The 15,969-nt window shown below is 37.9% G+C and overlaps 1 protein-coding gene across 1 annotated transcript in view; it reads left to right on the top strand.

Annotated features, from left to right (window-relative positions):
- Positions 1–11,271, top strand: part of GMCL1 (germ cell-less 1, spermatogenesis associated) — a 36,390-nt gene extending 25,119 nt beyond the window's left edge. The window contains 4 exon segments of the mRNA XM_030551954.1: positions 5,619–5,694; positions 7,893–8,038; positions 8,273–8,360; positions 9,806–11,271. Coding sequence (XP_030407814.1) covers positions 5,619–5,694; positions 7,893–8,038; positions 8,273–8,360; positions 9,806–9,934 — 439 coding nt within the window. The 3' untranslated portion in view covers positions 9,935–11,271.
- The last annotated feature ends 4,698 nt before the right edge of the window (positions 11,272–15,969 follow it).

Here is a 15,969-nt window from a genome sequence, read left to right as displayed (position 1 = left end):
TTTATACAATCTGTTTTACAAAACCGGTTTATGTAAAATCGGAATAATCCTGTAGTGTAGACATACTCAAAACAGTAATTACTTTACTTTTCCTTGTAGTTCAGAGTGGGAGAGGTTTTTTGATAAGGAGTACATTTATCAGAATAACGGCTATAAAATTGCTTGTTTAGCATAACACTGATCAATAGAAGCTAATAAGTGTTAATGTGCTGTCCTTTGTTATAACTGCCACTGGAACAATCATTTCAGTATCTGAGCGTATTATATGGTAATGTTCACTGATGTCTAGGGTTTGGAGTTATAGGACTGGAGGCCAGGATAATTGTGTTCTATTCCTTTTATTCACTGACCTGCTGTCTGACCTTGAACAGGTCACTTCATTTCTTTCTAGATATGGAAACTGAGGCAAAATAGGGGGAGAAGGGAGAGAGTAATGATGCTTTGTAGCCTGTTCAGTAATAGAGGGCTTTGTAAGACTTGGTATTTATAGAGATAACTAACGCTGTTTCAGTTTTGTGGCCTGCCTTTTATCTCCCTTTTACTTTGGTTTTCTTGCATCAGTTCTGCCAACCCAGCATCTGTCATTTTAGAAAATACGCTGTCATAAACAGATAAGTAAGAGTTAATAGAACAGAAGTACTTCATATCTCTTTTGCCTGTAAAGGGTAACAACATCAGTGAGCCTGGCTGTCACCTGACCAGAGGACCAATCAGGGGACAGGATACTTTCAAATCTTGAGGGAGGGAAGTTTTTGTGTGTGCTGTTAGAATTTGCTGGTTGTTCTCTTTGGGTTCTGAGAGGGACCAGATGTGCAACCAGGTTTGTCTCCAATCTCTCCGATACAGGCTTTTATAAGTTCAGAATAGTGAGTACTAGGTAGATAAGGCAAGTTAGGCTTATGTTTGTTTTCTTTATTTGCAAATGTGTATTTGGCTGGAAGGAGTTCAAATTTGTACTTTGCTGAAAGGATTTTAATTTGTACTTGTATACTTAGGCTGGGAGGGTTTTCCCAGTGTCTATAGCTGAAAGACCTGTAACATATTCCATCTTAAATTTACAAAGATATTTTTTACTGTTTTTTCTTTCTTTAATTAAAAGCTTTTCTTGTTTAAGAACCTGATTGTTTCTTTCTGGTGAGACCCCAGGGGACTGGGTCTGGATCCACCAGGGAATTGGTGGGGAGAAAGGAGGAAAGGGGGGGAGAGAGGTTAATTTCTCTCGGTGTTAGGATTGCTTTCTCTCTCAGGGAGAGTCTGGGAGGGGGAGAAAGAAGGAGGAGGGATGGTGGATTTTCCTCTCTGTTTTAAGATTCAAGGAGTTTGAATCACAGCGATCTTCCAGGGTAAACCAGGGAGGGGAAGCCTGAGAGAGGCAACGGTGAGGGAAAGGGTTTACTTTCCTTGTGTTAAGATCCAGAGGGTCTGGGTCTTGGGGTTCCCCTGGTGCAAGGTCTTGGGGGGACCAGAGTGTACCAGGCACTGGAATTCCTGGTTGGTGGCAGCGCTACAGGTTCTAAGCTGGCAATTAAGCTTAGAGGAATTCATGCTGGTACCCCATCTTTTGGACGCTAAGGTTCAGAGTGGGGAATTATACCATGACATATGCGCATGTACTAGCTAGGCTAGGGTATGCTTGTGTGTGTTTGTTTTTTTTAACTTGTTTGTCAGATGCCTGTTCATGGGAACAGCATTGTCTTAGAAGGGCAGATGAAGTATGCAGTTATGAGGTCTTTTTTACTACTCTTTACTCTTACATTAAATAAAGTGTATTACAAGAACTGAACATTTTTCCAAGTAGAAAATGCTAGAATTGTAGTGTATCTAGCATTTAGTAAAACATTGCACAGTGTTACAGCTGTGTTATTAGGTTTGAGACTTCAAAAGGAGGAGCAGAGCCAGAGCTTCATATGAAGTCAAATATTAGACAGTGAAAACAAGGCAGATAATGCTAATCTCACATAGGGGTATTTCAGTGCTATTGTTGCTGTTGAAGAATTTACTTTATTAATATTAATGTGTGCTATCTGATATGTACTGCTAAAATAAAAAAAGCTTTTTTGATACCTTTCTGGATCACATCCAAAACTAAATAAAAAGAGAAGCTGTTAGCTTAACATTTAGAAACAATTAAGCAGTTTCATTTAACAGAAAAAATTGTGCTTAACAAGTCTTTAGTACTATTGTCTATGAATCCAGACATCTCAGGACATATGTAGATTTATTTAGGTTTTTCTGCATCATTTATTCTATTGATAGCTTTCTTATATTGTAATTGTTTAATGTTGGGTAGAGCTGGAGAATGATTTGGCAAATATAATTTCTTAGTTTAATCAGTGAAAATTGTGTAAGTTTGTATAAGGAGATCAGATGTCCCAGGGATTTTTCAGTGTCCTAGCTAATTTTATTGAACAGTGTTTTTGTCCAGGTCTTAGTAAAATTAGGTAATATCTTCTTCCTATCCCCTTCTGCTCTGGGATTGTGCAGGAGGGAGATATTGCCCTCGGTGGTGTTTTGGCACTTCCTCATTTTGGGATTTGGTCTGTCACATTACAAATCCCAGAGAACCAGATTTTGATTTGCAACTCCAGTGGCTCCACTGCTTGCCAGCAGAACACATCCTCCTGGGACCCAGGACAGGCAGCTGGGGTCCCTAACTAATATTTCAAATAAGAAGAAAAGAGATACCAGGTATTGCTACATAGGAAGGAAGGTATGGATGTTAGAAGTCAAATGGGTGGGTAAAAGAATAACTTGATGATCAGAAATTTCCCCATATTTTATCCAGGCCAATTGCCCTGCCCCCAGCTCAACTTTCTCCCTGTCTCTTTCTCTCTCTGATTGATAGATGCAGCTATCAGACACTATAGTATTTGATATCTCCTGATGAGTTAACCAAAACCACAAACCAAATAATCGGAACAAAATGTGAAAACTGTTTGTCACCTACAGAGCTTCATGAAGTGATGCAGTTTTATTTTCGTACCCTATCTGGTGCACATTTTAATGGGGCACGTGCTATTGTGAGACTACGGAAATGAAAATGATTTTTGCATTAAAAGTGCATTTTACTCTTCATACACATTATTATCCTTGTGTGATGTTAGAACAGTGCTGCATGATTCAACATTTTGCTATACTTGAGAGGCCAGAAGTAACAACCCTTCCCACTTCAGTAGTTTGCAACTGAAGGGGTTTGAACTTTCTTCACTGTCCTTGAAACATTCAAGCTGTTATCACATAATACTGGATCCAGTCATCAAAACATGTTTTACCTACAATAAACCTGAAGTAGGCTTACTTTTTATGTTCGCATTAATGTAGTTTTGTATGCCAAAATAGATCTTTGTGCCTACAGTAGTTCGAGGGAAATAACTGAAGCTGCAGATTAGTCAACTTTAATTTTCCACTTTAGTTTTTTATCTGGGTAAATATTCAGAATTAAATTCCGTTGTACTTTTTGGTACATAAGAACAGCCATACTGGGTCAGACCAACGATCCTTCTAGCTTGGTATACTGTTTTCTGACAGTGGCCAATTGCAGGAGCTTCAGAGGGAGTGAACAGAGAAATTACTGAGTGATCCATCCCCTGTTGTCCGCTCCCAGATTCTTTCCATCAGAGACTAGGGACACCCAGAGCATGGGACTGCATCCCAGTGATCTTGTCCAATAGTCAGTGGATCTGTCCTACAGGAACTTATCTAATTCTTTTTTGAACCCAGTCATTGTTTTGGCCTTCACAATATCCCCTGGCAATGAGTTCCACAGGTGGTGTGAAGAAATACTTCTGTAGTTTGTTTTAAACCTACTGCCTGTTAATTTCATTAGATGACCCCTGGTTCTTGTGTTATGTGAAGGAGTAAATAAGGAGTAATGCTGTCTAAGTGGTTAGTTTAAACTGTTGAATAGTTAAGCTTTTTGAATTTTTGTAGCTAGTTGGAAGGAATAGTAGAAAGAGGTTAATGTATAACTAGAAACTTAACTTGTTAATGATTTTGAAAACTAACCACTATTCTACCAGAAAGAATGAAGTTCTGTATCCACAGTGCATGTTTTAATTGCCAAGAATTGGTAACATATTTGACCGACTATCAGCTAACTAGGACATCATAAATAAAAATTAATTCTGTGGCCAATTTTGTAGAATTTTGTTATGTTCATATCCCACTTAATTGTCCCAGTTAACAATCTCTTTATAAAATAGTTAATCTCCTATGACTAGCATTCTTTATAAAATCTAGAAAAAGGCCACAAATTACTTAGTTGATATTTTCAGTGCTGTAGCTACAAGTGCATGTTTACATTGGCAAGAAATGCAGTAAGTAGCCTGTTAGTATTTTGATTGCTGTATCAGATTGCTTTTGAATTTTTAATAGTAATTTAGCATATGTATTCTTTTTTTATAATGATTTCATTTGTTTTCAGTGTACCTTGGAGATGTGTGGAATGGATAACGCTTATATAACAGACTACATTATAAATGTTTAAAGCCAGACCATAATATGACTCTTGATGACTGAGACTTAATTTTTTGAGGCCTGATCTACATATAGTTCTTGTACCTTATAGCTATTTTGGTTAGGAGTATGATTTCTTTGAACTAAAATAATTCTACCAAAGCCACCCATAATGTGGATGTAATTATTCCCTTTCCCATATGGGAATAGCTATAATAATATAAACTGTCTTTATACTGGTACAACTGCAGCCATAATATGGGGGTTGAACCACTTTGTAATTAAAGTGATAAAGTCAGTACTCCTGGGTTCCAGCTCTGCCACTGAGATGTTGTGCAGTATGTTAAATGTTCTTTAGGTAGGTAGGTAGTGGTACAACTTCTGTGTGTAGACAAGCTCCTTAACCATCCACCTACACATGCAATCCTTCATGCCAGCCACCTCCCCTGCCATACCCCTCCTTGGTGCATCTTGATTACACTGCTTTTCTGTGAAGTCCCACGGTCAGATGGCAACAGTAATTTATACGACCCGTTAGTTTGGAGGGTCCAATTATTATTCTGGTAGATGATCTGTCTGTATGTAATCCTTCTGAATTGCAGGTAAATACTGTCCAAGTGTGTCTGCGCTACAAAAATAACAAAATCAGAGAACCCATTTGCATTGCATTTGTCCCACCTGACCTCCTTACAATAAAGTTAAAACTTAGTGTGACTAGATCATGTCATTTAGCCCCATTAAATGTAACACGGTTTCTTGATTTGAATGTGCCCTCAGGGCACTTACCTTGTTTTATGAATCTGTGTATGTTTCTAAAAACCTTCAATATTTGAGGCAGAAGCTTTCAATGTCTTATTTTTCATTTGGCTGAAGAAATGCAAGAAACCGTTCTATTTTTTAAGTTGGGTGGTTTTCAGTCGGATTTTGCCTCACTGACATGTGTTGCCTCAATTCAGAAGCAGAACTGAGCTAGGAGCCAGATGAAAAACTGAACTGGAAGGCTTATATTTAGTAAAAGCCTATCAGATCAAACTACAATAAGAATCTGACTTAGGAGCTGACTTTCCACAGAGCATTTTCTTGCTGCTGTTACTGATCTTTCTTACAAGTAAACAATAAATTGTAGAATCATTCTCAAAATGGTCTACTTCATACATTCTTAGGCCTCAAGAAATCAATAAAGAAGAACTTGAAGGAAACAGCATGAGGTGTGGTAGGAAGCTTGCAAAGGATGGCGATGTATGTATAAACCATACCTTGATTTGTACAAAACTAAGCTATCTCAAAAGTGTTAAATATTTTCAGAAACTTTGTCTTCAGTGGCTTTTTTCAGAAACTGCACCGAAAAGGAAGATTTTAATGGAAATAAACAAAGCTCCTTCTTATTGAAGTACTTGTCAGCTTTCCTAGTTTCTAGCAAAATATTGCTAAAGTCATCATGCTAGTGCTATAAAACAAAGTCTGAATATGGAGCGATTTTAGAGGGGAAAAATGAAGTTATTGTTTGAAACTCCTGAGATGCTTAATTATGACTTTTGCAAAGTAATAGAAATCATGAATTTTTTTTTAAATATAATGTGCATAATACCATCTGTAAAATATTAGTTCTCTGAAAAGTGACTCTGTTCTAGAGAAATAATACACCTGCCAAGATAGTGATATGTATTTTCTTCTTATAGAGAATTGTTTGTTTAATTCTGAATATTTACACATGAGCAAAACTTTTGAAGAGAATGAGGCTGTCCATGTGCACCGAGAGTATCATTTGAAGATAATCCAGACATTTAGGCTTTGGCTACACTGGCTCTTTACAGCGCTGCAACTTTCGCTCTCAGCAGCGAAAACACCCCCCTGAGCGCTGCAAGATACAGTGCTGTAAAGCCTCAGTGTAATCAGTGCCGCAGCGCTGAGAGCGCGGCTCGCAGCGCTGCAAACTACACCCGTAAGGGATGTGGTTTACGTGCAGTGCTGGGAGAGCTCTCTCCCAGCGCTGGCGCTCCGACCACGCTACGCTTTGAAATTTCAAGTGTAGCCATACCCCTAGTCAACTGTCCTAATTTGGCTTCAAAAAACTTAGGGTATGGCTACACTTGCAGCTGTACAGCGCTGGGAGTTACAGCTGTCTTCGTACAGCTGTGTAGGGAAAGCGCTGCAGTGTGGCCACACTGACAGCTACCAGCGCTGCTGTGTGGCCACATTTGCAGCATTTGCAGCGCTGTTGGGAGTGGCTGAACAGGCATTCTGGGATACCTCCGAATACCTCTGGAGGCCAATTGCAGCGCTTTTGGTGGCCACAGTGGAGGAGCAGCACTGCATCACCAGCGCTGCAATCGTTATACCCCAGGCAGAGCAGGACTACAGCCAGAGCTGCAGCCAGGGAGATGCAGCATTGTTTGTGCCTTGCAAGTGTGGATGGTGAGTAAGTTGCAGCGCTGTAAACCCACCACCAGCGCTGCAACTCTCCAGTGTAGCCAAGCCCTTAATTGATGATGGGGCATGACAAGGAAATAATTTAGCTTGCCTCTCAGGTCGCAGTTTGAGTTTTCAGGGCTGGCAGTTGGACAAAAATATATTTACATCCATAAACTGAGCATATTATTATGCAGATCAGTGACATTAAACGTGGAACCCCACAGTGCCAATTCTGGTCACCTTCTGCAATGGAACTCATTAATGTTCAGTGCTCAAGATTACATCACAATTTGGTAGTAAACATCTAAAGATTAGTTCTTAATACAGGAATATATTGTGTACATCCTTATATAGCAGGCCTTACAGAAGAGCATTAGAAAGGTATAGGACTTGTTTCCCAATTTCACGCTAAAACCATTTAACCGAAGGATCTGTTGTTTTAAGTAATCAGTTCATGCATATATTTAACCTGTGGTCCAGAGGGCACTGGAGTTATGTTTCCTAGAGATACTTTGGCAATTGGTGCATTATAAAATCTTTTGTGGACAGATGGTTTTAAATTGTGTATAATTCCATGGCTCTGTGTAAGAGTTAGGTGGCTACTAAAGCGTATGGCCTAACCAAATTCCAATGTAGACAATTGCTTAACTACCCTATCTAAACATCTCTCCTGTTTCAATTGGCAGTGCTCTGAGATATACAGAAACTGTTCTGTAGTTTTGTTTTGTGAAGTAAAATAGATGTGTTGCAGCCCAGAAGTGGCTGCATTTCAGTGGTAGGTGAAGTAATCCCTTATTCTTCAATCACATCTGTCTGAGTGGACACTTGCACCCGTGGAGAGTTCACTGTTTCAGTAGGACTCCATGCAGAGATTGGGATATGTGGAGCAGATGCAGATTATGGGCCTCAGTATAAATGTAAGGCTATGAAGTGCTTCGGGATCTTTCAGAGTGAGAAGTGCTGTATTCATACTAGTATAGTCCATTGAAATAAAATAGGTCTTGCATGTTTTCTCGGTTGTTTAGTACTGCTGGCGATGGACTGGATTCAACTTTGGCTTTGATCTGCTTGTCACGTATACAAATCGCTACATCATTTTCAAACGGAACACGCTGAATCAGCCATGCAGTGGATCAGTCAGTCTGCAACCACGGAGAAACATTGCATTCAGGTGAGGAATGGACAACAATTCATATCATTGAAGTTTTAAAGCCAGTATTTCAACTGATTTCATACTGGAATTGGTTCATTAACAGATAACAATTTCATTGGCACAAGATATGATGTATGAGAATTTGTGCTCCTGTCTTCCTGGTAGAAGCTGGCTTCTTCCTTTAGCCTCAGGAAAAAAAAAAAAAGTGACAGGAGGCTGAATCAAGTAATTTAATTTTCATTATATTCCTAGATTACGTCTAGCTTCTTTTGATAGTAGTGGAAAACTTATTTGCAGTAGAACCACAGGATATCAGATCCTGACCCTTGAGAAAGATCAGGTATGTTTGTGTGTTTTTTAAATCTAGTAATAGTCCAAAGCATCAAAAAAGTTGAGAAAATCATCAGAGACCTTTTAAAAAAAAATTCAATTCTATTTTGTAGTTGCTGACATGGAATTTTAAAATGTGTTTGCCACACGTAATGGAAGTTAATATTACTAGTTTAAATGGGAGGACTAAATCAGAATATTTAGTTGGATTTCATTCGTGGCTGTAATGAAATTCTCAGGTGCTGCTGAAGATATACACCATTATCTTAATGTCTTTAAGAATGATTGTTAACCAGAATTCTAACACTTGAGAAATTAACCAGGTTTGATTTAACAAGCTAGTGAAAGGAAAACTGTTCATAGCTAGCCAAAAATAACATTAGGCTGTTACCAAAATTTGTAGATATAATTGGCACAGGTTTTCCAATTATAGTAGCAAGTAGTTTAATATTAAAATATAAAATCTGTGCAGATCTTGTTTTTAATCATGTTACAATATATTTCTGAGTATTGAAAATAAATGTCTGTTAGCTCCTACCTGTGTAAAGGACAAATTCAGGACTAATTTGAAATCTTGCTCTTAGGAATAAGTTACAGAGTTTGGCACATGACTGTCATGTGGACCCTGGTTGGAATTCATTGTCTCATAACTTGTTCCTAAGGTTTGTTTTCTCTTAAAAATAATGCATAGATCTCCACTTTTGGGTCAATAGTTTAGGCGAGGGAACTTGTTTTCATATACAATATCTTACTATCGGTTCCTTTATTTCCTGATTATGGCAATGTCTGTGTAGCACATGCACACAGGTTTTGTTTCCATGTAAATTTTAAATATTCCTGTAGGATACATTTCCAAATTTAGTGAGTCCAGATTCATTCTGAGGGTGACAGCCAAAAATGTTTTGGCTGATTCCACTATCAAGAAATTTTAGCCCCTCCTAGATATAATAAACTAGATTATCCAGTCTGCTGAAACCTCTAAATGGTAGGAGATTGCCCCTGGAGATTCTCCAGTGGTAGAGATGGTTTGGCCAACTGCTGTACTTAGCTGATTCTTGTCCCTGGTTTAAGGGGATTGAGGGAGTGAGGTAGGGAGAGGCTTGGCAGGGTAGAGAATGTCTTGGCAAAGTTGAGCTATAATAAAACTATTCATTTTAGAGTGGCTGGTTGTGTGTAGTGAAGGAGAAGGAATGAATTATATAACCTTAGATTCATTATTGATTTTTTTCTTCATACCCAGTGCTATGAGTTTATAAAATGTTTTTAAGTTCTGTGACAATTTCCATATCTTTTTTGGAGGTAGCATACAATTAGATGGAATCTCCAGTCTTTTGCTGTTTCACTTGAATCTGTTCTAGCACTTCTGAATTATGTACTACACTTTATTTTTGTTCATCAGTATGAATTATTGTTCTAAAACTTATTTGAAAATGTTCCTTCATATTTGCTTTACAGGAACAAGTAGTAATGAACTTGGACAGCAGACTTCTGATCTTTCCTCTGTATATCTGCTGTAACTTCTTATATACATCACCAGAGAAGAAAACTGAGAGTGATGGACTGCTAGATAACCCAGAAAACTGAGAGACCTGTTTAGTGGAACATAATAGCACTTTTATAACTGTATACCTGCTTTAAGTTAAATGCCCTGCTTACACACAGAGCTATGGCAAATAAACAAAGGCCTTATACTGTAGCAGATAAATATATATGGCTACTTTTTTTATCCTCAGTATATTCCTATGCATATCTGAAAAAAAGATCTGAAACCACATAGGCTAAAACTAGTTATACCATACATTTTTTCACTTGTATTTTCTGTTCTACATTAGTAAAGAACTACCATTCCAAGTTTGTATGAAATATGTTACAAGTTTGTTTGTTTGTTTGGGGTTTTTGTTGTTGGCGGGGCAAAATCTGAGCCTAACTGATGAAAGTAAATTGTGTGGATAAAATTTTACTAACCTCTGTAAAATTCCCAATTACTTGTTAGATTTGGGTGAAAAAACCTTTCCATTACTAACCACTGGGTTGTGCTCTTTGTACCAGAACTGTAAATAGCAAGCTCCAGATTCTGCTGACTCCAGTGGCCCTTACACCAGGGCTACGTTTTCCCTTTAATTTCTTTATAGTTATTTAACTGTTTGTACAGTTTTTCTAACCCATTTTAGTTTTTAAGTCTTCCACATGTCATATGTATATTTGTTTTTCTTGGTCTTAGGCCATTTTTTTAAACTTTGTGGAAAATATTTTTTATCTTCTGTTCCTCATTTTTTAGTAATAGTAAGAAAAACACGTCTGAAATTTTCAGACAAGTTCATTCAGAAATGCATTTTTTTGATGTACCGAGAAGTCTGCAAAGGTGTATTGTCCACGCTTATGAGTCTTTCTATTGACATAACCACAATTTTCAGCAAGGATTCAGTTGACTCCTAATATATTTGTGTATACCGAATATCAGGGTTTTTTTTAACTTTTTTGCTTTCTGTAACATATTGTTTTAACTTTTCATTGGGAATCTGTATCCCACTTAAGCTCAGGAATTTGTGACCTTTTGAGTGCCTTTTGAGTTATACATGCTAACACAAACTTAACATCAGTTAAGCAAGGTCACAGGATCCAGAATAGGAGCTGAGAATAAGGGATTCATTTCCAGGTTGGTGTTTAACTGATTCAAGTCAAGGATAAGATGTACATTCTGTTAGTTTTGTACATATTGTTTTTTTTTATGTTTGTCTGTTGATGCCTTGAGTTCCTACTTACAGATTTATGGATGCAAAGCAAGAACTTTGCCTCCTTAGGTAGCCTATTTTTTTAATGTTAATATTGTACGCTGTAACAAGGATACAAATACATGTTTAGCAAAATGACAAAAACAGTGACAACTTGTGAATAAATCAATTAAAGTGAATTTAATAGTGCAGTGCTCATTAATCTTTCTTTTCTGCCAGAAATATTTTCTGAATCACCCTGAAAATGTTGGATATTAGCTGTTTGACAATGTCAAAAGTATTTTTGGACAATACCAGAGAGGAACTTAGTCAGGACTTTATCCTGCTAGAGCCTGAAGAAAAGAAGTGAAGCTTGGGTGCTTAGCTGGGAACCTAATTCCTGTTTAGGCACCTAAATAAATGGCTAGATTTTTTCGAATAGTTGAGAACACTCGACTCCCATTAACTTTTAATGGAATTGTGGATGCTCAGTAACTTGGGGGCTGGGAAATCACATCATTTATTTATGTTGTACTTTGATTTTGCTCTTGAGCCTCTCTTGGCCTTTCAAACCACAGCAACTAGAATAATTTTTACATCCATCATTTTTTCTTACATGCCTTCTTTGAGAGAGATAAATTAGCTGTCAATTAGAACTGTGTGTTCAAAATAATTGTGTGTACTCGAAAGAAGGAAACATGAATTAACCACTTAATGGTATCTGAAAAATGTCTAATACCTTGTGGTTACTACCAGAAACTAATAAATAGCAGGAGGACTTAAAAAAAAAAAAAAAAAAAAAAACCAAGATGAATCTTCAGAACATTAAATGCCTTTACTTATGATTGCTTTTATAGAAATGCATCCTAAAAGATTAGCTTCAATTAGCAATAATTGCAGAAACGGCTAGAGGAAACCCTTGGGAAGGGAAGGAGAAGGCATGAAGTGCCAAAACCTATTATCTCTATTTTAATGTTCAGAAATTAGCATTCATTTACAAGAGGGCACAGCGACGTATACTTTGAATATTACCACTGCAAGTAGGGAAAAAAAATAAGTTTTGAGTCCAAACGCAGAAGTGAAAGAAATGATGTTACATACTGCCCTAATTCTTTTGTAAGTATTCTTGTTGGGAAAACTTGGCAAAATGAGGGAACTGTAAGAAGAAAAGAAAAACTAAGAACTGAAGCTTGAATTCCAGACACAGGTAGTTTTTTTGAATAGCCTACATTTTATTGAACGTGATGAAAATTAGTCTAAGGCCGACATTGCAAAACAGAACAACAAAGTAAGGAGGGAGACTTGTACGCAAGAAACAACAGAAATCCTTTTCCTGAAGCCTGAGGATTGCTAGTGCTATGCCTCTGGTATAACAGTAGTTGTTATAAAGGCACCTAATCTTTTTATGAACCTTACTAAGTTATGACTGTATAATGTCATGCTGCACTGATATTACTGAAGATATTCTCTGTATACTCTACCAGTTTTAAATGTATTGCATTTCAGTTCATAGTATTTCCTTGTTCTTGCTCAGGTTGGGAAAAAATTCCTGATATTAATCTCTCTTTTCTCCCATTTAACCAAGAATTCAGTGGGATTGTAATAAGAAAAAGCAGGGCCTCTGTAGAAAAATATAGGCTTCATAAACGCAAAAGCGATCTGCACCATGTACTTAAATTTCTAAGTCAGAGCTTTAGCAATAAAACAATGTTGCTTCTATGAATCTGACATTCCATAGACCAAATTAAAACTGGTTTTGGTAGTCTAATACAGTACCCAAAGCACTTGGCAGCCTCTTCCAGTCCTAGCAAAATATTACACTTTTAAGGTGAATTACTCTGTCTGATTAGCTAATGTCCTGGGCTTTGACTTGTTAATGCCCACTACCTACAAAGTCAAACATATGCAGAAAGTGACCCTCGCCCAAGCTGTTGGTTCATTTTTTGTTTTGTGCTAAAATGGAGTGTTATCCTTAGACGCTAGATAAAAGGCTGTCAGGAGCTGAAGTTTAATGGATAACAGAGAATATCTTCTGTAGGGATGTTGAGGATTAATATTTCTGAAGCACTTTGTAGATAAATGCTAAGTATTACCATATAGTTACTTGTTTGCAGGAATGAGCCTTATTCAGTTCAATATAACCCCAAAGAAATGAAAAGTCTTTTATGAAAGGCAATAAAATATATTTTAAAAACTGAGTGTTTATTGTGCCGGTAGGTAACTATTCCCCCACTGAAAAATGGAAAATCTGACACTATTAATCTAATACATAAATATATTCCTGCAAATGAAAACATTTTTTTTTAGTGGTACAGCTAGTTCTACATCTCTAGCTTTAAAAGTTACTAAACAATGAATATTCTCACCGAGCCTGGGACTCAAATAAATATGGGGGGTGCCAGAAGAAAAAACAAGTACAGGTGTGAGGGTCAAAAGTAGGAAGGCAGGTATGTTAGCCCTAGAATGATAAAGGCATTTTTTCTTACAAGCTGAGAAGGGATTACCTCTGGTCAATTAGGGATACCTGAGTCCAGTTAAGGGCTGCCTGAGACCTTTTAAAATGCCTTTTTGGGGGCAGGAGAGAAACAAGCTGCTGCCATGCTTCTCCAGGGTGAGAGGCTGCTCTTCTCCCCATAGGGGAAACAACTAGAACCGAGTGCCTGCTTAGGGGAAGGACTGACAGCTGGGGCCAACAACAGGACAATGTCCCATCAGTGAGGGGGCAAGGAAAGGTATCCCCCTTTGGTTTTGTGTTTTTCTTTTGGTTGGTGGCAGAGCACTCCTCTGGCCTGCCCCAGGCCTATCTTGAAAATCCGGATAAGTAAACACAGAGGAGGGGAAGACAAACGGTTCCGAATGGGGCTGGTTTACCTCAGGCGGCCACCAGAGAGGGAAGTGCTAAGTCTGCAGAGACAGAGGAGATGTCTTGCCACAATGGGCACTAAACTCCTTTAGCCATGTTGAAGCGTCACTGAGGGCACAGTGTTTTCTTCTAAGCTTGCGGGCATTAATTGTTTGCTGTACACTTGTATAGTGCCTTGCACAACAGCATCTCCACTTCTAGGTGCTACTCTGCACTATAAATGTTAAATAATAATCATGGGAGGTGAGGTTTTCAGTATTGAGCGAGACAGATTCCATGTGTGTAATGTAATTGCTTAAGTTACACGCTATGATTATAGAATCCTAGGGACTGGATTCTCCCTATCAATGCTCCTAATGATCAGCTGCTATTGAGAGTGTCACTTTCCAAAAGGCTTTTTCATCCAGTAAAGTTCCTTCAGTTGCAATCAAGGCATAACAACGTCTTCTGGGAGCTAATGTTATTTCACGCAGTAGTCAGCGGGTATTTTCAGGAAAATGATCATTTTAAGTAGGAGTTTGTAAACAGCAAGGACTAGAACTGGTCAGAATTGTGGTGTCAAGTATCAGAGGGGTAGCCGTGTTAGTCTGGATCTGTAAAAAGCAACAAAGAGTCCTGTGGCTCCTTATAGTTGCTTTTTACAGAATTGTGGTGAACACTGGATTCTTAAAAACCAGCACAAAAAAACCTTTAACCACCTTCCTGGAGTCAGGCTAGTTTGGTCATTCCAAAATAAGCACAACATAAGCATTTTTTTACTAAACTTCATTGTAAAATGTGATTACCCCCACCCCCACCCAATGGCTCCTGGAGGAGAGTCAAGAAGACAACCTATGTAAAATTAGTTGTAGGCTGCGCCTTCTGCTGCACCAGTCATTCTGCACAGCATCATAGTGATTCTTGCAACAAATGTATTGATGTACTATGTGAAATAATACTTTACAGTTAAAAGTTAAAGCTGATTATTTTGAGATTTGCTTGTCGAAGTATATTAAGAAAACAGCTTGCTGCTGTGATATTTATTGTATACTCGTAGGTCTTGCATAAGAACCACTTGATGTAAATATTAAAGCTTGTTCATTCTGTGTCTAGTATTGAACTGGAAGGTTTAGACTTGCACATGATTACCATAATTAGTTGTGAAAGGTTTGCTGTGTTAATAATACAAAAATTCATTGGATGGTAGTGTGTGGTATTCCAACAAGCTGATAATGATTTATAATTACCTGCATGAGAAGACGACTTGTGATCAGAAGGCTCTTTAATTTAGCAGAAAAGATGTAATGAGATCCTGTAGGTGGAAGCCTAGCTAGGCAAATTCAGACTAAAAAGAAGATGCTAATTATTAACAGTGAGGGTAATTAATAGTTGGAACAACTTCTCTAGGGATGTGGTAGATTCTCAGCCACTTGGAGTCTTAATCAAGACTGGATGTCTTGTAGCTGAGCCAGAAGTTGAGGAAAATCTTGGTTAAATTCTATGACCCAGGCTTTGTGGGAGGTCAGACTAGATGTTCATAACGGTCTCTTCTGGCTTTAAAATCTGTGCCAAATTGATCCAACACCTATTAGTTGACAGGCTTACATTGGGCTTTTGGATCAGTTTTAGTGATTTAGTTTCCTATTTAAAGATTTTTATTTCAGTAAATAAAAAGCTTTACGTATAAGAACGTAAGCATTGCAATAATATGTGGCATACTTTGACAAGACTATCAGCTTAGTGGAAGCTAGAACCAGACTTACTAGGAGTGTTTTTCTAGGAAATCTCACTGGTTCAAAGAAAAGAGGAGATTTTTGTGACCGCCTCTACTTCTGAGGAAAGGTTTGCTTCAGCCTTCTGAAAAGGAATTCAGCAAGGGATTGTCATTATCAGTAAAGGTTCAAGTATACTGATAAATAATGTCTGACAGCCAAAAAGCATGAGTGAAAAAGATGAGAGAATTAAAGATCTTCATAAACGTAGAGGATCAGTTGAATGTGTTGAACATGTTTGTGAAGGAAGGAACTTAACTTCCTTCCTACACAAACTAGGAATGACAGTAGAAG

The sequence above is a fragment of the Gopherus evgoodei genome, chromosome 2, assembly GCF_007399415.2.
Source record: "Gopherus evgoodei ecotype Sinaloan lineage chromosome 2, rGopEvg1_v1.p, whole genome shotgun sequence".
NCBI classification, from domain to species: domain Eukaryota; kingdom Metazoa; phylum Chordata; order Testudines; family Testudinidae; genus Gopherus; species Gopherus evgoodei.
The sequence above is the reverse complement of the archived record's forward strand: the minus strand, read 5'-3'. Positions and strand labels throughout refer to the sequence as shown.